General features: G+C 41.3%; 2 protein-coding genes across 2 annotated transcripts; both read right to left on the reverse strand.

Moving 5' to 3' along the window:
• Positions 1 to 5,397: 5,397 nt before the first annotated feature.
• LOC115390016 (carbohydrate sulfotransferase 12-like) lies at positions 5,398 to 11,214 on the reverse strand. The gene is made up of 5 exons (XM_030093670.1): positions 10,939 to 11,214; positions 10,612 to 10,754; positions 9,534 to 9,662; positions 9,256 to 9,439; positions 5,398 to 5,670 (listed from the first exon to the last, which is right to left on the reverse strand). Exons 1-5 carry the CDS (start codon positions 11,212 to 11,214, stop codon positions 5,398 to 5,400), a joined length of 1,005 nt encoding a protein of 334 aa, XP_029949530.1.
• Positions 11,215 to 14,078: 2,864 nt separating this feature from the next.
• On the reverse strand, positions 14,079 to 21,157 carry LOC115390040 (carbohydrate sulfotransferase 12-like). The gene is made up of 5 exons (XM_030093701.1): positions 20,666 to 21,157; positions 20,339 to 20,481; positions 19,262 to 19,390; positions 18,984 to 19,167; positions 14,079 to 14,351 (listed from the first exon to the last, which is right to left on the reverse strand). Exons 1-5 carry the CDS (start codon positions 21,155 to 21,157, stop codon positions 14,079 to 14,081), a joined length of 1,221 nt encoding a protein of 406 aa, XP_029949561.1.
• Between the last annotated feature and the right edge of the window lie 310 nt (positions 21,158 to 21,467).

Here is a 21,467-nt window from a genome sequence, read left to right on the forward strand (position 1 = left end):
CTTGAGCCAGTTCCACTGCTAATACAGCTGCACATAATTCTAAGCGTGGGATGGTGTGGGCAGAAGATGGGGCTAGCTTAGCCTTACCCATGATAAACCCAACATGGCATTGGTTGTCACTGTCAATGACCCTAAGGTATGCTACAGCTGCTATTGCCATCGTTGAAGCATCTGAGAAGATGCACAACTCCCTCCTCTGAGTGTGTGACAATGAAACTGGAACAAAGGGTCTGTGGATTTGGAGATGTTCAAGAGCAGTAAGTGAGTCAGTCCACTTTCCCCATTCTGCTTCCCTGTCTGCTGGTAGAGGTTCATCCCAATCCTGCTGTTCTGCAGTTAGCTCTCTGTACAACGCTTTTCCCTGAATTGTGACTGGGGCTGCAAATCCAAGGGGATCATAGAGGCTATTGACAACAGAAAGTATTCCTCTGCGTGTGAAAGGTTTACTTTCTTTAGCCACTCTGAATGTGAAGCAATCATTGGTTAAGTTCCAACTCACCCCAAGGCTCCGTTGAAGAGGCAGAGGGTCCACATCCAGGTCCAAATCTTTGAGATCTGCAGCTCTGTCTTCAGGTGGAAATGCGTTCATCACTCGGCTGGCATTTGAGGCTATCTTGTGAAGCCTCACATTTGACTCTGCCATCATGTTTCTTGCTCCTATCAAGAGTTCGATGGCTTCACTTTCACTTGACACGGAGGCTAGTCCATCATCCACATAGAAATTGCGGAAGACGAACTGTTTTGCGTTGGAACCATGCTCTTCTTCTCCAAGTATTGCAGCCTGTCTGAGACCATAGATCGCAATGGCTGGGGAAGGGCTGTTCCCAAAAACTGGCACTTTCATCCGAAATTCAGCGATTTCTTTGTTTAGGTCATTATCCTGGAACCACAAAAATCTCAGATAATTTCTGTGGCTTTCTTTGACTCTGAAGCAGTAGAACATCTGCTCAACATCTACTGCAACTGCAACTTGTTCTCTTCTGAAGCGCAGTAGGACTCCGAGCAGTGTATTGTTTAAGTCAGGTCCCTTAAGTAGAACGTCATTGAGGGATATGCCATCAAATGAGGCGCTTGAGTCAAACACAACTCGTATCTTGTCAGGTTTCTGGGGATGGTACACTCCAAATGTTGGTAAGTACCAACATTCTTCACCTGGTTTGAGTGGTGGTGCCTTTTCTGCTTGATCATTGTCAAAAATTTTCTGCATGAATTCAATGAATTGTTCTTTCATGTCTTTCTTTTTCTCCAGAGTCCGTAACAGAACATTAAGGCGCTTCAGAGCCTGCTCTCTGTTGTTAGGAAGCAGAGTACGTGGTGTACGGAATGGAAGAGGCGCCACCCAGTGGTTATCATTGTCCATGTAAACCTCTCGGTCCATGATCTCAAGAAACATTTTGTCCTCAACAGACAAAGCAACTTTGTCATCATCAGGGTTTCTCTGAAATACTGTAAGCCCCAACTTGTCTGTTCGTTTGAGTGGAGTTGTTCGTTTGTCATGGAATGCGTGGTCAAAAGGTTCCTGCATTGGAGCACTGAATTTCTCCTTCACATGGATTGCCCCAGGACAAGGTTCAAGGAATGAAGTACGACCATTGCTGAGAACATTTGTTTTGTAAACATTCACTTTTGTTTGTTTGTGTACCCCTCCAAGGCACACTTCACCTACAATGACCCAGCCCAAATCCAGTCGCTGGGCATACGGTGTGTTGAGAGGGCCGTTGTACTGTTCACGTACCTTATGTACACTTAGGACGTCCCGCCCCAATAAGAGAAGTATGGGCGTGTCTGGTTCAATGGGTGGTATTTTATCCTCAACCGGAGTTAAGTGAGGAAAATGCTGCACAATGTCAGGTGTGGGTATTTCTGAACGATCATCTGGAATTGTATTGCATTCCAAAAGAGGTGGGAGTGCAACATGTGTCTTTCCATCAAGGGATGAGACAACAAAATTCTGTGCTTTCCTTCCTGTTGCCTCTTGTATGCCTGCACAGGTCTTCAGAGTATAGGTGGAGGGGGTTGCACTGATGCCAAATAGATCAAAGAAGGCTGACTTGGCAAGAGATCGATTGCTTTGATCATCTAAAACCACATACATTTTTTGAGCTTTGCTGGGGCAGTTTGCGGGGTACACATTCACAAGGGAGATTTTTGAACACGATCTGAGCCCAAGTGATTTGTCACAGATTTCTGTACATTTTGAAGTGACTTCAGGAGCTGAGCCTTTGTCTTGCTCCCCGCCATGCTCTGGCTGTGTCACTTGCACCTCTGTAGACCAAGGAGCGGGTCCAGGGTGTAGAGCCGAAATGTGCCTTTCACTATTACACTCTTTGCACTTGACAGCAACTTTGCAGTCTTTAGCTAAGTGCTGGGTGGATGCACAACAGCGAAAACAGATGGCGTTCTCTTTTAGATAAGCTTTCCTTTCGTCTAAGTGCTTTACTCGAAACCCACGACACTTAGCTAAGGGGTGTGGCTTATTGTGTATGGGACACTGCTCCGCTGGCTCATTTGATTTCTTTTCTGATGCCCCACTTGCACTTGAAGGTGTAACTGCTACTTCAGTTTTCCTCACTGAGACAGTTTTGTAGTTGTTGGGCCTCACAGGTTTTTCTGACTTTGTGTGAGTCATAATGCTGGGTGTGGAGAACACAAAGCTTGGATCGTTGCGAGTTTTTGCCTGGCTACATATGAAACTTACAAAGTAGCTAAAGGGTGGAAAGGAAACATTATGTTCCTCTTTGTACTTGGATCCTTGTGTAATCCAGCGTTCTTGTAACCCATAAGGAAGCTTTTCTATGATAGGATTAACACCCCTCGCTGTGTCAAGGTAGGCTAAACCCGGTAATTGTCCCCCTGATTTAGCTGACTGTATCTCCATCAAAATATCTCCCAGTTCTCGGAGACGTTGGTTGTCTTTGTTAGACAGTTTTGGAAAAGTCTCAAGTTTATGCAGCAAAGCATTTTCAATAATCTCGGGGGAGCCATATGTTTCATCTAGCCTTTGCCAAATCATAGCGACCCCTGATGCTGGATTGTGGACATGAGCTGACCTGATGCGCATGGCTTGTGGAGCTGAGTCTGAGCCGAGCCACTTGATTAGCAGGTCGAGTTCCTCTCGGGCTGTTAAGTTGAGTTCTCTCGTGGTGTCTTGGAAAGAAGTCTTCCAAGCCCAGTAGTTTTCTGGACAATCATCAAATTTCAGAAGCCCAGAGCTTACCATTTCCCTCCTGACAAGGTATTTGGTGAGATCAGTCATTTGTGCTGCTTCGCACGCGTAATCTCGAAGACTTGAAGTGTGAGACATTGGGTGAGGAACATAAGGTGAGTTGTCTCCAATTTGTGTGCCTGGCGTTTCCTCACCTTGGTCAAAGAGCTGTGATGAATGGATCCGTTTGTCAGGAAGTGGATACCAATTAATGGGGTCTGGTTGCACTCGTTCTGCTTTTATGGGTATGGCGGGAGGTTCCTGTGAGACCGGAGCTGACTGCTGAGCGTTTGATGTCACATAGTGGGCTTGCACATACTCACTGGTGCGTTGAATGCGATCCTCTGGAAACAGCTGTTCGCCATCGAGAGGATTTGATGCCATTGTTGCTGCAGCCTCATAAACTGCTGCTTCTGCTGAAGCTGCTGTGGCATTCTTCTCTAATTTTAAGACATACAGATTCGCCTCCAACTCAGCTTTGCGCTGTGCTGCTTCAGCTAACATTTTTTGATTTTCCGCCTCAATGCGGGCCTTTTCTTTCATCATTTTAGCTTCTTTCGCTGCATACTTGGCTTCTACCAGGGCAGCTTCTGCTTTGGCCTTTGCTTTGGTAGCTGCTGCACTAGCTGAGGATCTACTTGATCTCCCAGAAGACTTGGAGCCTGTGATTTCAGACCTGACCTCGAAGTCTTTACTTGCTTGGTTGATTTCACTGTGTTGCTCCATGCTGTCCTCGTCTTGTTCACAGCGTGTAGTCGACAGTAGATCTGGTCTTAGCCCGGTGTGAAGCTGTCCTTTTACTATTCTGTCCTCACACAGTCGTGCTTGACTGTGTTAGACAGATAGCTAACAAAAAAGACTGCAAGCGGTTGAGGTGCTCTCATCTTTTATGTAAAACTGGAAAAAATAAACACAAGAAAAAATACATCAACGCACACATAATAAATGATTCAAACAACATGAATCAGCTCAAATTGCACACATCTCAAGCATCACATTGGTTTGACCTTACAGAACAACATTTCTGTGTTTACAGCCAGTGGAAAATATATCTGTTATAATGTACCGGACAGTCACACATGCTAGTAGCTAACATACATGCTAACTCTCCACTTATCCAAACATCTCTTTAACTAATGACAAATAAAACTTAACATCACTTAGTGAAACATTATAACAACAGCATCACATGCAATAACTTACGGACAAAGATCCTTTCAGGCTAAACCGCCGATGAAATTGTCTTTCCATGATGCTGTGTTGTGACTGTGCTTCATGTAGAAAAAACCCCCAACAAAAACGAAAACCTAAATCAAGTCCGGTCACCAGGGGGCAGTATCTGCACACAATTCACCTGGGACTTGGGAACAAATATCTCAATGTAACTGGACATACTTCATTAATATAGTCCAACAGTGCTTTAATTTGACCTCATGGGCAAATATATCTGCAAACCGTCAGTGTAAAAGTGAAAAGACAGATTGCTCTTTTATACAGCTGACCCCAGGGAGAGGACATATATAACGAGAACAGAACCGGGTCGAGGACAGAACCCTGTGGAACCCCACAAGGGAGGGAATCACGCCAAGAGTGAAAAGTCACCAGTCTGAGATGTAGCTGATATCGTTGACATGCTGATTTCTACATGAGGTTCTACATTGCTGGGTGTTCGTATTTCATATAAATGTGTTGACCCAGCTCTCTAGAGGTTTTTGTTCAAAACACGGCAATCACTTAAAACATTAAATAAGTCTATGCATTTTATAGTAGACATACCAAAAGTAAAATCAATTATCGTCACAATCCTCCCACTTTTCAAAACAAAAGGAAGCCATGCATGTGGATACATTTATCTGTTGAATGAACTTTCTCCTTTGTGTTTTCCGACCACCCAACATAAAGAATTCATTACAGAAATGAAGGCACTCTGCCTCCATTTCAACACAATGAAATAGCCTTTTTTAGTAACAAAGTATTTACAGAATATTATCCAAAGTGCATTTGCATGATGAAAACAGACCAAAAACAAGTAAATGGCAAACAGGTTTGCTTGATATGTATAAAATGATGACAGAATTACACTGACAGGCTGTTTGAGGTTTGCACTAAATAGAGGTAAGATCAGCACCGTTGGCAGGTCTTCAGGAACTTGTGCTGCACGGCTGTGTGTACACTATCTTGCCGGGAGCCGTCTATTCGTCTGCAATGCCGTCAGGTTTGGGGTAGCCGAACAGTTTGAAGTCCAGTTCATACATCTTGTATAGTTTCCTCTGTGCCTCAATGGGAATCTGATTAAACCAGTCTCTCACCCAGCTGATTTCAGTCAGGTTTGGGTATGCTGAAGGGAGATGCAACCATTTATCCACTTTCAGAAGTTTCAGAAGTTGCTTTGCGTCTGTGTTGAAGGTCTCGTGCTGCCCAATGAAGTCGTACTTGACCTGACAAGGATGGCACAATCTGTATGCCTGAAACACAAAACAGACAGGGTGACTCTCTTGACACTGGATTTCATTCAAATTTTGAATCATGTCCATTAGAGGTGTCCCGGACTAAGAATTTCCATAGTCGAATCTGATTCGTCCAATCCTGCTGATCGTCGACTGACAGTCGAATCTATCATCCTTTTTTTTTTTTTTTTTTTAAGAATCATTTGAATATAGGCTACAGCAGAATGTTGCAGTAATAAAAAAAAAAAAAAAAAAACAGCGCAGGCAGGTAAAATAACACTTTGATTTTTTTCCTACACACAACTGAAACACAGACTTGAACAAAGTGTCGGTAACTAAACATCAAACAAATGAAGTAGTTCAAATGGCCATAACCAAACCTGCTTCGAACAAACGGGCTAAAGCATGTAATTTATTTATATCTATAATCTCTGCAGATAAGCTCACATTTTTTGGCTAAACAATTTCTCACATTATCTGCTCAAATTAAATGAAATAGGCTTAATTGCACTGTGTTGGGTCCATTTTGCAGCGCAGCATCCATGCAAAAACAAACACTAAATTAAATAGAATAAGCCTTTCAGATAAAAAAAATATATATATATATATATATATATATATATATATATATATATATATATATATATATATATATATATATATATAATAACCTAAAATATTACAATTAAATGAAATAAAAGTCAGCATTAAAATTGAGAAGTGAGTGACAAACATCTTTCATACACCCAATTATCTGGCTACTGACCCGTTTAAGGTGGAAAGCCATGTTAGTTGTTGTGGAATGATAAGAAAGGAGCTGCTGACACAACTTGCATTTGACTTTTTTTGGATCGTCTTTGACTTGTTCTGAAGTTTTTTCCCGACATTGTGAGCTTTTTAAAGTTCAGCCAAATCACCATCGAGATGCTGCTCTGTGATGGAGCTCTGCACAAAATCGGATTGTGCCACTCACCGTGGTGGTTCATTCGCACACACTAAATAGATAGAATATTGAATAAAAGTACAAGTTAAGTAAATTTTTCCACAGTATATTTGATAGACTAACATGTATATCAAATAGGCTTTATATCATGTTTATTTGGAAAAAAACAAGCAATTCTATGTAAAATCAGTCATTCAGCACCCCCATACAGCTGGAATGGAATGGTCCTCGTTTAATAACCACATTTTGCGATGCTTCAACTATATGATTGGCAGTCAAATCAGGCCCCTCCAACGAATCATCGAATCGTCGAGTATCTGAGGACACCCCTAGTGTTCATACATACTGGACATGGAAAACCATGCCAAGTGGCTTGAGTATTTCCCTAAAAGGCTTTTGGTTCCACTTCCCTTCCCAGTGGTGCACTGATCAGATGTTCACAAATTCACTGTGTGTACTGTTTGCATGTGTGTGTGTGTGTGTGTGTGTGTGTGTGTGTGTGTGTGTGTGTGTGTGTGTGTGTGTGTGTGTGTGTGTTGTGAATCAATAACATTGTCCATAAAGATTTACGTTCTGTGTACTGCACTAGTTTATAACCTGCTACCACAGTCATTCTGATTATCTAAAACTATAGCTGTCATTTAAGTGCAACAGAGGAAGAACACAAAAAGTTGCAATATAAACAAGATAAGTACCAAATTTTTGTATTTGTTCCAATGTCTCCCAGTCTTCTTGACCAAATCTTTCTTTAAAAATTTAAACAGTCAAATTTCCTCTTTCATTTGGAATAAAAAACCACCGAGATTAAAACAAAGTACATTACAGTGGCCCCGGAGTGCAGGAGGCTGGGCACTCCCAAACTTTTTATTTTATTATTGGGCATCCAATGTGAAAGCAATGTTGTACTGGACAGAAACTGCTAATTTACCATCATGGGCAGCCCTAGAGAAGTTATCAGCAGTAGAACACGTTGAACCTGTATCTTTGCTGTGTGCCAGGTTACCTATGCCAAAACCTATTTCAAATTTTACTTCTAACCCACTTGTTATTCATTCAATTAAGATATGGAACCAGTTCAGGAGGCATTTTAAACTTGTCAATTTATCCCTTTTTGCATCACCACAAAGAAACTGTATGTTTCCCCCATCATTAATTGATGAGGCCTTCAGCATCTGGACGGACCTTGGAATAACATCACTGCATATACTTTTCAAAGACAATGTTTTCATCTCTTTCGAACAACTGAAGACTGAATATTGTATCCCTGGTTCTCACTTCTTCAGATATCTACAAATTAGAGACTTCATCACCTGTAACATGGACTCTTTCCCTTCTTCTCCACCTTCAAGTCTTCTGGACGATATTCTTAAACTCAAACCAGATACCAAGCGTCTCATAAGTACCATCTATGGGTTGTTTAATAAGTATAAGATGGGTACTTTACAGACACTTAAATGTAAGTGGGAGAGGATTTAAACACACGGATCTCAGATGAGACGTGGAAAAATATTATCGATCGAATTTTTTCTTCATTATCTGTCTCAGACATATGGTTGTACAATTTAAAGTGGTACATCGTCTCCATTGGTCAAAAACTAGGTTGAGTAAGATTAGGTTTGATTTAGATCCTACGTGTGATTGCTGTAAGCAAGAGCCAGCCTCCTTACTGCATATGTTTTGGACTTGCTCAAAATTACATAATTTTTGGAAATATGTTTTTGATACTTTGTCCAGAACATGTGGTATTGATCTGATCCCCTGCCCATTTATTGCTATATTTGGAGTTACCCTTGATGTAAGACTACCCAAAATACAAGTCAAATTGATCACTTTTTGTGCATTATTGGCTCGAAGAACAATCTTATTGAATTGGAAAGATCCTCATCCACCTAAATGTGGGCACTGGGTGAAGGATACTATGCATTGCATTCAACTAGAGAAGATCAGATATACAGTAAGGAGCTCTGTCCAAACATTCTATGACATTTGGAAACCTTTTCTTACTCACTTTAAAAACATCAATGTAAAAGATTTTGCTGAATAATGATGTGAATTTATGTCTTATTTCTGCTCCATAATTTTGGTATTTTCTTTGTGTTATTATTGTTCATTACAAACACAATGCTTGTTATATATATATTTTTTTTTCTTTCTTTCTTTTTACTTTCTACAGTCTGGCTGGGTATGGCTGAGGGTGGGATTATGTGTTTTGAGGAGAAAAAAACCCAGTTTTGACTGAATATCTGTAATATTGTTTTCAAAAACTGTTCAATAAATAGACCTTGATCCAAAAAAAAAACAAGATAAGTGAAAAGAAATGGCAGCAGATGGTGAAACATTAAAAAGCGAAATGTCAATGAAGGTTTGGATTTGTGTGTTCTGCTGTCGTTATTAGAAACAATGAGTCCACTTGAATCTGTTACGAAGCAGAACACAAAACAAAACCAAAAATATGTTTCACTACATTTCAAGAAATATAAATTCCATACAGTTTTTACAGCATGAATGCTATACAAAAAAGAAGGAAATAATTAGCTGCAGAAGTGGCTTTCAGAGTGTTGAGGGGCACCAGAGAGCTTCAGGTGGGGTCGACAGCAGCAGCAGAAAACAATCTGAACCGTCAACAGGTGCATTTTAGCATTTTGCATTGAGACAAATACCTGCAGCCAGTGTTCATTTAGGACCTCTTTTCTCTTGGGATCCAGCAGGTAGGTGATGAACTGCTGAAACGTGGGTTTGAACCCTGCAGCAAAAGCCTCCTCGGCTATGTTTGGCAAAGAAGACACGTGACCATAATGACGCAGGATCTTTGAGCCAAAACGCATGTAGAAGTACTGGTCGGGCCTGGCAACACAAGCACATCACACACATACACTTTATGCTGTTGGGTCAAAAGAGAAGCAGGTGTGAATGTGTACATGCGCTGTCAGATACACACTTTCCCAACTTGTCCCTGAAGGCAGAGATGAGTCGAACAAAGGGGTCTCGTACAAACAGAAATTTGGTGTACGTCTGGAGCTTGGTTTTCATCTGGCTGCGGGACTGAGAACCATAAATGTGTATAAACCTGGTCAGAAGAACAAGAACACACGGATAAAGCTCCCCTGCATCATGAATCCAGTTGAAAACTGAAGTTCTGTTTTTCGGTAAATAAAGGAGTGTCTGCTTTACTGCCACTATGTTACGACCAGGTCTTCAGGCCACAACAAAGGAGGAAACGCCCAAGATTATTTATTAAGGGAAGTCACACTAATGAGATGTGGTAATTAGGACCAGTAGTGTATGGAGGTGCAACGACACAGCCGGGCCGCAGACAGAGAGCAAGGCAGCGAGTGGCACAGCCAGTTGTGACGTAGCCAGCTGGCTTACGAATCGACACGTAATGGTCAACAGTCAGCTGATATCTGTCTGTCGTCTGTCCAGCTTCATCCCGTTCAGAGTTGCGGAGGCACTGCGGCCAGTCCTGGCTAACGATGGGAACACCCTGGACAGGTCTCCAGTTCATCACAGTGCAAACACAGACGAACAACCACACCCTCTCATGTTCACACCCAGGGACAATTAAGAGTCACCAGTTCACCTCACGTGCACGTTTTTTGGACTGTGTAAGGAAACCAGAGTACCCATGGGAAACCCAGGCATACACGGGGAGAGCGTGCAAATTCCACACAGAAAAGGCCCCACCAGTACTTGAACTCACTACCTTCTCGCTGTGATGAGGGAGCGCTCATGCCATTGATATCTCAATCAAATTAACCTTCAGTTGCCAGTATTGCAATGGACATCGGTCATTATTCTTCAGTGCTTAATGTTTAGTAAAGAGTATATTTTTAGAGTGTTCTAACACTTACTTGCTAAAAATAAACATTTTATTGGCCATTAGACTATCTTTATAACACTCAAGCACAACTGAGATGAAACTGGACTTTATAGAGCTACTGACATAAAATAAGTAAATGAAATCTATGTTTAAAATCTATGTTTGTGCTGTGGGTATGGACTGTATGACGTCTTACTTGTCAAAAGTGAGGTGGCTAATCCTGTTGTGTATGATGTCTCGAGGTATTTCCTTGGGAGCAGTGTAAGGCTTTCCTGTCAAGGGTGAGATCTGAGACTGACTGAGGATGATCATCACACTCTTCCACTTGGTGCATGCCACCTAAACAGAGAGAAGTCATTGGAGACAGGGGGGCGGACACAGGAAAGAGAGAACTATCAATGTGTGTATAAACATCACGGATGGCCGATAAAAAAACTAAAGCCAATAAGGCACTTTTCTTTCAAGCTGTTTGTCTCTTACGCATTTTTCTCCCACACAGACAAACACCACACTGTGGACGTACCTTGGGAACATAGCAGTAGATAATTTGGTGTTTATCATCTACTATGAAGTGACCCAGCTCGTTGTTTGGGATCTGATTAAAACTGCGTGTCATTGATGGAAATTTGTGAGTGGAGCGCATTTCTGAGCACATGTCCTCGATCCTCTGCTTCCGAGCTCTTTGTTCCATATCTTCAGCCGAGACACCACCACTCTCTTTCTCATCTTCCTGCAGTTCCTCCTCCTCCCTCTGCTCCACCTCTTCATGCTGCTGAACAGGGATGCGCCTATTCGACATGGTGGCGGGGACGATGTTCTCAGATCTGACGGTGCTAACAGCCTGTGAAGGGTCTTTGTTGGTCCTGTTAATCCCACCAACTGTAAGTGGTCTATTAGGAGTAGGCGTCGACTCTGCACCAAACCAGATTATATTTTCCCAGTATACAAAGATGAGCAGGCCCACTGACAGAGATGCCAGTAGGAAAGCCAGCTTCACAGTGGGTCGTTTTCCCATGGCTGGATCGCATCGAGGTCTGCGATTGTCGAAAAAAAAGATGAAGGGGTTCTCTCAAGCTTTATGGTGGCCTCCGACTGCAGAAGATCCCTCCTGCTTGAGAAAGGCAACTGAAAGAAACGGAAAACAGCACTAAAACCTCTGTACTCATTAAATACTTGAACACACAAAAGAAAGTTTGGTATGGAGGAAAGTATTTGAAAGAAATGTTTAAAAAAGTAAAAGCCTTTCATCTATTCGGATCATTTGTTCTTATCTTGATTTACGCCTTATGAGCAAATATGATTAAAAATAAAACCCCATTTTTGAGAGTGGGTGGGGACCGATGATTGAATTTCTGAAATAGGATTACCTTTTGCCTGTTTTTTTTTTCTTTTTTTTGTTTCTTTTGTTCCTGATTTTGTATTTGTAATGATGCCCAGTCTCAGGACAGTGTTATTGTTTTGTCATGTTTTGCCCTCTTCATATGGCAATAAAGTTAAAAAAAAACAAAAAACAAAACCATCCTCTCCTTCTTCACTGGCAACACAACCTGGAAAAACATGAAAAGAAAAAACAATGGCTGAGCTTACCTGAAAGATTTTGAATGAGGGAGTGGTTTGATCAGATTCTCCTCAAATATTTGATACATGCTGTCATCTAAAACAACAATGAAGCTTGTTGAGCAGCATTGTTCTCACCCTCAAATCACTATTTACTATTATCTTTGCATAATAAACCAGCCCAGGGGTGGGGGGAGCCCCTACCCCCACCAGGACACCCAGCGGTCAGGAACAAACCATCCTGTGGGGGTGGGACAGCCAGCTGGAGGGTTTCATCGGGTCTTACTGAGCCGGTGGAGAGTTAAGGAGCCTGTTTGACAACTCACGTGAGAACCTGTTAGACCAGAGCACACCCAGTCTCATCAGATTTTCCCTGGTACCTCATCATTAGTGACACTACGGGAATGGCTAATAGCTACGTCATCGAAGCTGAATACGTCGATTCCGTGTCCAAAGCGTACGATGGTGCAGTGCTGTGTCCCGTGTTGTAACAACAGCAACGATGTCAACAAAACCATATCCTACTACCGCTTTCCTCTGATATTACATCATTATATTATTTTTCCTGATATTACAAATAATGAGGCTGACTCACGTTATACAGCTCAGATTTTCATTGTTTCATTTAATTATGTCTCAGAGTCAGACAGCAGCGGCACCGCAGCCCGGTCTCCTCCTCACATCGGTGACGGTCCCACCGAGACACACACACCCAGCACCGGACCTGGTCCTCAGCAGGACACAGGATCGAACAGGACCTGGGACTCAGGCCACCGAGGGCGGCGCGTGCCACCCCCTGCCGGTGCTGCCTAAATTAAAGACAATTTATAGAAGTCTTAATAAAATCTTTGACTAAACGTCCTCTGTATTTAATCTCCCTTTAGCTAATATTATTTTCTAGGCTGCTGACATCACATCACTGATTAAATAAATCATTTGCTAAATTTTAGTGTTTAGTACATGTCAGTAGCAGTTCTTCAGGTCCATGCTGGTTTCCACATCAGCTCCGCTCGTGGCGCCGGTGCATCAGAAGTAACTCTATCAGTCAGTACAATATTGTGTAAAACTGCACAGGACAAAATAAAGTCGTATCTTTTCGGGGCTGAACAGCAGCGTTTCCCCGCTGGGTCTGCTCTGCAGCGTGTGCATCTTTGTGCACCATTACAACAGCCTCCTCTCCATGGCAGGATGGACCAGCGAGTTATTGAAAGATAATAATCCTTTATTAATCCCACAAGGGGGAATATTATTAGATATTTTGTAAGGGCATTCTTTTTTTTTTTCAACTGCGCACATGCCTCCTCCAACTGTAGGCCATGAAACCACAAACCGCCTCAGGATCCTTCCTGAAGAGGAGGAATCGTTTGTGGGCAGGGAAGTCTGGTCATCCCGACTTAGACCCGGTCCTCGATAAGTGGTCAAAAATGAATGGATGGATGGATGGATGTTCTGGAGTTTGCCTGTTCTCCCTGTGTCTGTGTGTGTGTGTGTGTGTGTGTGTGTGTGGGTTTCCTCTCGCAGTGCAAACATTTTCATGTGAGGTATCAAGCAAACCCTGCGTTGATTGTGAGAATCCCAGGTGTTGAAGCGACGTGAACTTTTTTGCATGTGTTACACAATTGGAAATAAGGGGCCAACTTATCCTCCGTGAAACATATTTATTTTGCAAACAGGCTGCAAAACAGGAAAAGGTTTATCAGGAGTGCACTCGGTTCTTGATCTCATGGACTGCAGCATCAGACTGACTTCTTCTATGTCAGTAAGCCCCGATCATATGCTCGGGCAGTTCAAGCTGATGGAGAACCCACAGGGCCAGACCTGGAGTCCATTGAACAGCAGGTGATCAACTTTTTTAACACGAAAGGAATAGAAGTGGACAGTCAAAATATTGAAGCTTGTCACCCTCTACCTCAAAGAAACAAAAATATGACACCTGCCATTATAATTCGTTTTGTAAGTAGAAAACAGAAAACAGCACTGTTAGTTAGAATTACACTGACAGGCTGTTTGAGGTTTGCACTAAATACAGGTAAGATCAGCACCGTTGGAAGGTCTTCAGGAACTTGTGCTGCACGGCTGTGTGTACACTATCTTGCCGGGAGCCGTCTATTCGTCTGCAATGCCGTCAGGTTTGGGGTAGCCGAACAGTTTGAAGTCCAGTTCATACATCTTGTATAGTTTCCTCTGTGCCTCAATGGGAATCTGATTAAACCAGTCTCTCACCCAGCTGGTTTCAGTCAGGTTTGGGTATGCTGAAGGGAGATGCAACCATTTATCCACTTTCAGAAGTTTCAGAAGTTGCTTTGCGTCTGTGTTGAAGGTCTCGTGCTGCCCAATGAAGTCGTACTTGACCTGACAAGGATGGCACAATCTGTATGCCTGAAACACAAAACAGACAGGGTGACTCTCTTGACACTGGATTTCATTCAAATTTTGAATCATGTCCATTAGAGGTGTCCCGGACTAAGAATTTCCATAGTCGAATCTGATTCGTCCAATCCTGCTGATCGTCGACTGACAGTCGAATCTATCATCTTTTTTTTTAAGAATCATTTGAATATAGGCTACAGCAGAATGTTGCAGTAATAATAAAAAAAACAAAACAGTGCAGGCAGGTAAAATAGCACTTTGATTTTTTTCCTACACAAAACTGAAACACAGACTTGAACAAAGTGTCGGTAACTAAACATCAAACAAATGAAGTAGTTCAAATGGCCATAACCAAACCTGCTTCTAACAAACGGGCTAAAGCATGTAATTTATTTATATCTATAATCTCTGCAGATAAGCTCACATTTTTTGGCTAAACAATTTCTCACATTATCTGCTCAAATTAAATGAAATAGGCTTAATTGCACTGTGTTGGGTCCATTTTGCAGCGCAGCATCCATGCAAAAACAAACACTAAATTAAATAGAATAAGCCTTTCAGATAAAAAATATATATATATATATATATATATATATATATATATATATATATATATATATATATATATATATATATATAATAACCTAAAATATTACAATTAAATGAAATAAAAGTCAGCATTAAAATTGAGAAGTGAGTGACAAACATCTTTCATACACCCAATTATCTGGCTACTGACCCGTTTAAGGTGGAAAGCCATGTTAGTTGTTGTGGAATGATAAGAAAGGAGCTGCTGACACAACTTGCATTTGACTTTTTTTGGATCGTCTTTGACTTGTTCTGAAGTTTTTTCCCGACATTGTGAGCTTTTTAAAGTTCAGCCAAATCACCATCGAGATGCTGCTCTGTGATGGAGCTCTGCACAAAATCGGATTGTGCCACTCACCGTGGTGGTTCTTTCACAAACACTAAATAGATAGAATATTGAATAAAAGTACAAGTTAAGTAAATTTTTCCACAGTATATTTCATAGACTAACATGTATATCAAATAGGCTTTATATCATGTTTATTTGGAAAAAAACAAGCAATTCTATGTAAAATCAGTCATTCAGCACCCCCATACAGCTGGAATGGAATGGTCCTCGTTTAATAACCACATTTTGCGATGCTTCAACTATATGATTGGCAGTCAAATCAGGCCCCTCCAACGAATCATCGAATCGTCGAATATCTGAGGACACCCCTAGTGTTCATACATACTGGACATGGAAAACCATGCCAAGTGGCTTGAGTATTTCCCTAAAAGGCTTTTGGTTCCACTTCCCTTCCCAGTGGTGCACTGATCAGATGTTCACAAATTCACTGTGTGTACTGTTTGCATGTGTGTGTGTGTGTGTGTGTGTGTGTGTTGTGAATCAATAACATTGTCCATAAAGATTTACGTTCTGTGTACTGCACTAGTTTATAGCCTGCTACCACAGTCATTCTGATTATCTAAAACTATAGCTGTCATTTAAGTGCAACAGAGGAAGAACACAAAAAGTTGCAATATAAACAAGATAAGTACCAAATTTCTGTATTTGTTCCAATGTCTCCCAGTCTTCTTGACCAAATCTTTCTTTAAAAATTTAAACAGTCAAATTTCCTCTTTCATTTGGAATAAAAAACCACCTAGATTAAAACAAAGTACATTACAGAGGCCCCGGAGTGCAGGAGGCTTGGCACTCCCAAACTTTTTATTTTATTATTGGGCATCCAATGTGAAAGCAATGTTGTACTGGACAGAAACTGCTAATTTACCATCATGGGCAGCCCTAGAGAAGTTATCAGTAGTAGAACACGTTGAACCTGTATCTTTGCTGTGTACCAGGCTACCTATGCCAAAAACTATTTCAAATTTTACTTCTAACCCACTTGTTATTCATTCAATTAAGATATGGAACCAGTTCAGGAGGCATTTTAAACTTGTCAATTTATCCCTTTTTGCATCACCACGAAGAAACTGTATGTTTCCCCCATCATTAAAGCTCGTTTTCCGGAGTTTTGAAAGAGAGAGGTTTTTTTTTTAATCCAAGTCTCGAGGTTCCGCCCTCCCTCTGCTTTCATGAGCGACCAAACCACACCCCTTTAATTGTGCATTATCTGTCGAGTGAAAATGAGAGCCTCCGAGTCCTACAGCATCCGACATGTTTAGCTGTTTACGGTGGATGTTCAGCAGACAGTGGATATATCCGAGGTAAGTGGTCCGGCTGCTGCGTAGCTAACTCACCTCTTCCTGGGCAAGCGGCCGTGCTCTCTGGCTGCTCCACACTTTGATTGACAACACAAGAATGCGGAAGCTCGAAATCTATTGGCTGAAGCTGACTGGCATTTTTTCGGATAACATGGGGGTCTATGAGATGAAGGCGGGGCTCATAAATACATTTTTATATTGCTTTATGCTTTATTATATTGTAGTATCGAACCAGACTGACACATTTAAGCTCTGTTGAAAAATGATACATACGTTGGAAACGAACGGAAACGAACGGACACAAGCTTTAATTGATGAGGCCTTCAGCATCTGGACAGACCTTGGAATAACATCACTGCATAAACTTTTCAAAGACAATGTTTTCATCTCTTTCGAACAACTGAAGACTGAATATTGTATCCCTGGTTCTCACTTCTTCAGATATCTACAAATTAGAGAAGACATCATCTGTAACATGGATTCTTTCCCTTCTTCTCCACCTTCAAGTCTTCTGGACGATATTCTTAAACTCAAACCAGATACCAAGCGTCTCATAAGTACCATCTATGGGTTGTTTAATAAGTATAAGATGGGTACTTTACAGACACTTAAATGTAAGTTGGAGAGGACTTAAACACATGGATCTCAGATGAGACGTGGAAAAATATTATCGATCGAATTTTTTCTTCATCTATCTGTCTCAGACATATGGTTGTACAATTTAAAGTGGTACATCGTCTCCATTGGTCAAAAACTAGGTTGAGTAAGATTAGGTTTGATTTAGATCCTACGTGTGATTGCTGTAAGCAAGAGCCAGCCTCCTTACTGCATATGTTTTGGACTTGCTCAAAATTACATAGTTTTTGGAAATATGTTTTTGATAGTTTGTCCAGAACATGTGGTATTGATCTGATCCCCTGCCCATTTATTGCTATATTTGGAGTTACCCTTGATGTAAGACTAACCAAAATACAAGTCAAATTGATCGCTTTTTGTGCATTATTGGCTTCAAGAAGAATCTTATTGAATTGGAAAGATCCTCCTCCACCTAAATGTGGGCACTGGGTGAAGGATACTATGTATTGCATTCAACTAGAGAAGATCAGATATACAGTTAGGAGCTCTGTCCAAACATTCTATGACATTTGGAAACCTTTTCTTACTCACTTTAAAAACATCAATGTAAAAGATTTTGCTGAATAATGATGTGAATTTATGTCTTATTTCTGCGCCATAATTTCGGTATTTTCTTTGTGTTATTATTGTTCATTACAAACACAATGCTTGTTTTATACATATACATATACATACATTATATATATATATATATATATATATATATATATATATATATATATAAATATATATATATGTGTGTGTGTGTGTGTGTATATGTATATATATATATATATATATATATATATATATATATATATATATATATATATATATATATATATATATATATGTGTGTGTGTATTTATATTTTTTTCTTTCTTTTTACTTTCCACAGTCTGGCTGGGTATGGTTGAGGGTGGGAAATAGACCTTGATCAAAAAAAAAATAAACAAGATAAGTAAAAAGAAATGGCAGCAGATGGTGAAACATTAAAAAGCGAAATGTCAATGAAGGTTAGGATTTGTGTGTTCTGCTGTCGTTATTAGAAACAATGAGTCCACTTGAATCTGTTACGAAGCAGAACACAAAACAAAACCAAAAATATGTTTCACTACATTTCAAGAAATATAAATTCTATACAGTTTTTACAGCATGAATGCTATACAAAAAAGAAGGAAATAATTAGCTGCAGAAGTGGCTTTCAGAGTGTTGAGGGGCACCAGAGAGCTTCAGGTGGGGTCGACAGCAGCAGCAGAAAACAATCTGAACCGTCAACAGGTGCATTTTAATTTCCCATTTCATTTTTAAAAGAAATCGCAATAAACGGAGGGGGGGAATCTTATAATTATTTGGATCGCAACAGCAGCCAACGACAAGATCATTTTGCCTATTATGGCAAACACCAAGTCCAGCATTACAATATGAACTTGATGTGAAACAAAAAAGGTGCAGGGTGAGAGTGGAAGGGCCACATCAAGCTTTAACTCTCTGAATCACATCTCAGCTTCACGTTCTTTCTATCGATTCAGGATGTATGTCATTTATGTCATCATGGAGTGAACCGAAACGGAAAAGCTATAAATCATTTGAAAAAAGAAATTGAATTGAACTATGTCTGATCAATATAAAAGAAAACCCCCAAAAGCTTATTCAGAAAGCCTGAACTCAAGGATCTGATGGGGAAACCGCTTTGCTTCAATGCTCTTGATGGCTAATGAATGTCATTAAAATCAAATTACCAATATTTCCAAACCCAATTGACACGAACAGTGTGAGTGAGACAAATACCTGCAGCCAGTGTTCATTGAGGACCTCTTTTCTCTTGGGATCCAGCAGGTAGGTGATGAACTGCTGAAACGTGGGTTTGAACCCTGCAGCAAAAGCCTCCTCGGCTATGTTTGGCAAAGAAGACACGTGACCATAATGACGCAGGATCTTTGAGCCAAAACGCATGTAGAAGTACTGGTCGGGCCTGGCAACACAAGCACATCACACACATACACTTTATGCTGTTGGATCAAAAGAGAAGCAGGTGTGAATGTGTACATGCGCTGTCAGATACACACTTTCCCAACTTGTCCCTGAAGGCAGAGATGAGTCGAACAAAGGGGTCTCGTACAAACAGAAATTTGGTGTACGTCTGGAGCTTGGTTTTCATCTGGCTGCGGGACTGAGAACCATAAATGTGTATAAACCTGGTCAGAAGAACAAGAACACACGGTTAAAGCTCCCCTGCATCATGAATCCAGTTGAAAACTGAAGTTCTGTTTTTCGGTAAATAAAGGAGTGTCTGCTTTACTGCCACTATGTTACGACCAGGTCTTCAGGCCGCAACAAAGGAGGAAACGCCCAAGATTATTTATTAAGGGAAGTCACACTAATGAGATGTGGTAATTAGGACCAGTAGTGTATGGAGGTGCAACGACACAGCCGGGCCGCAGACAGAGAGCAAGGCAGCGAGTGGCACACCCAGTTGTGACGTAGCCAGCTGGCTTACGAATCGACACGTAATGGTCAACAGTCAGCTGATATCTGTCTGTCGTCTGTCCAGCTTCATCCCGTTCAGAGTTGCGGAGGCACTGCGGCCAGTCCTGGCTAACGATGGGAACACCCTGGACAGGTCTCCAGTTCATCACAGTGCAAACACAGACGAACAACCACACCCTCTCATGTTCACACCCAGGGACAATTAAGAGTCACCAGTTCACCTCACGTGCACGTTTTTGGACTGTGTAAGGAAACCAGAGTACCCAGAGGAAACCCAGGCATACACGGGGAGAGCGTGCAAATTCCACACAGAAAAGGCCCCACCAGTACTTGAACTCACGACCTTCTCGCTGTGATGAGGGAGCGCTCATGCCATTGATATCTCAATCAAATTAACCTTCAGTTGCCAGTATTGCAATGGACATCGGTCATTATTCTTCAGTGCTTAATGTTTAGTAAAGAGTATATTTTTAGAGTGTTCTAACACTTACTTGCTAAAAATAAACATTTTATTGGCCATTAGACTATCTTTATAACACTCAAGCACAACTGAGATGAAACTGGACTTTATAGAGCTACTGACATAAAATAAGTACATGAAATCTACGTTTAAAATCTATGTTTGTGCTGTGGGTATGGACTGTATGACGTCTTACTTGTCAAAAGTGAGGTGGCTAATCCTGTTGTGTACGACGTCTCGAGGTATTTCCTTGGGATCAGTGTAAGGCTTTCCTGTCAAGGGTGAGATCTGAGACTGACTGAGGATGATCATCACACTCTTCCACCTGGTGCATGCCACCTAAACAGAGAGAAGTCATTGGAGACAGGGGGGCGGACACAGGAAAGAGAGTATTCATAATGTGTGTATAAACATCACGAATGGCCGATAAAAAAACTAAAGCCAATAAGGCACTTTTCTTTCAAGCTGTTTGTCTCTTACGCATTTCTCTCCCACACAGACAAACACCACACTGTGGACGTACCTTGGGAACATAGCAGTAGATAATTTGGTGTTTATCATCTACTATGAAGTGACCCAGCTCGTTGTTTGGGATCTGATTAAAACTGCGTGTCATTGATGGAAATTTGTGAGTGGAGCGCATTTCTGAGCACACGTCCTCGATCCTCTGCTTCCTAGCTCTTTGTTCCATATCTTCAGCAGAGACACCACCACTCTCTTTCTCATCTTCCTGCAGTTCCTCCTCCTCCCTCTGCTCCACCTCTTCATGCTGCTGAACAGGGATGCGCCTATTCGACATGGTGGCGGGGACGATGTTCTCAGATCTGACAGTGCCAACAGCCTGTGAAGGGTCTTTGTTGGTCCTGTTAATCCCACCAACTGTAAGTGGTCTATTAGGAGTAGGCGTCGACTCTGCACCAAACCAGATTATATTTTCCCAGTATACAAAGATGAGCAGGCCCACTGACAGAGATGCCAGTAGGAAAGCCAGCTTCACAGTGGGTCGTTTTCCCATGGCTGGATCACATCGAGGTCTGCGATTGTCGAAAAAAAAAGATGAAGGGGTTCTCTCAAGCTTGATGGTGGCCTCCGACTGCAGAAGATCCCTCCTGCTTGAGAAAGGCAACTGAAAGAAACGGAAAACAGCACTAAAACCTCTGTACTCATTAAATACTTGAACACACAAAAGAAAGTTTGGTATGGAGGAAAGTATTTGAAAGAAATGTTTAAAAAAGTAAAAACCTTTCATCTATTCGGATCATTTGTTCTTATCTTGATTTACGCCTTATGAGCAAATATGATTAAAAATAAAACCCCATTTTGAG

Source organism: Salarias fasciatus, chromosome 1 (genome assembly GCF_902148845.1).
Source record: "Salarias fasciatus chromosome 1, fSalaFa1.1, whole genome shotgun sequence".
Classification (NCBI taxonomy): Eukaryota; Metazoa; Chordata; class Actinopteri; order Blenniiformes; family Blenniidae; genus Salarias; species Salarias fasciatus.

What these genes read in the sequence shown, in the direction of transcription:
- LOC115390016 (XM_030093670.1), bottom strand. Translation starts at nt 11,214, where the DNA reads ATGTCGAATAGGCGCATCCCTGTTCAGCAGCATGAAGAGGTGGAGCAG. An exon ending in AGCCACCTCACTTTTGACAA is followed by an intron (nt 9,663 to 10,611) that starts GTAAGACGTCAT and finishes TCTTCTGACCAG; the next exon opens with GTTTATACACATTTATGGTT. An exon ending in TTCAGGGACAAGTTGGGAAA is followed by an intron (nt 9,440 to 9,533) that starts GTGTGTATCTGA and finishes TTGTGTTGCCAG; the next exon opens with GCCCGACCAGTACTTCTACA.
- LOC115390040 (XM_030093701.1), bottom strand. Translation starts at nt 21,157, where the DNA reads ATGGGAAAACGACCCACTGTGAAGCTGGCTTTCCTACTGGCATCTCTG. An exon ending in TCTACTGCTATGTTCCCAAG is followed by an intron (nt 20,482 to 20,665) that starts GTACGTCCACAG and finishes CTCTCTGTTTAG; the next exon opens with GTGGCATGCACCAGGTGGAA. An exon ending in AGCCACCTCACTTTTGACAA is followed by an intron (nt 19,391 to 20,338) that starts GTAAGACGTCAT and finishes TCTTCTGACCAG; the next exon opens with GTTTATACACATTTATGGTT.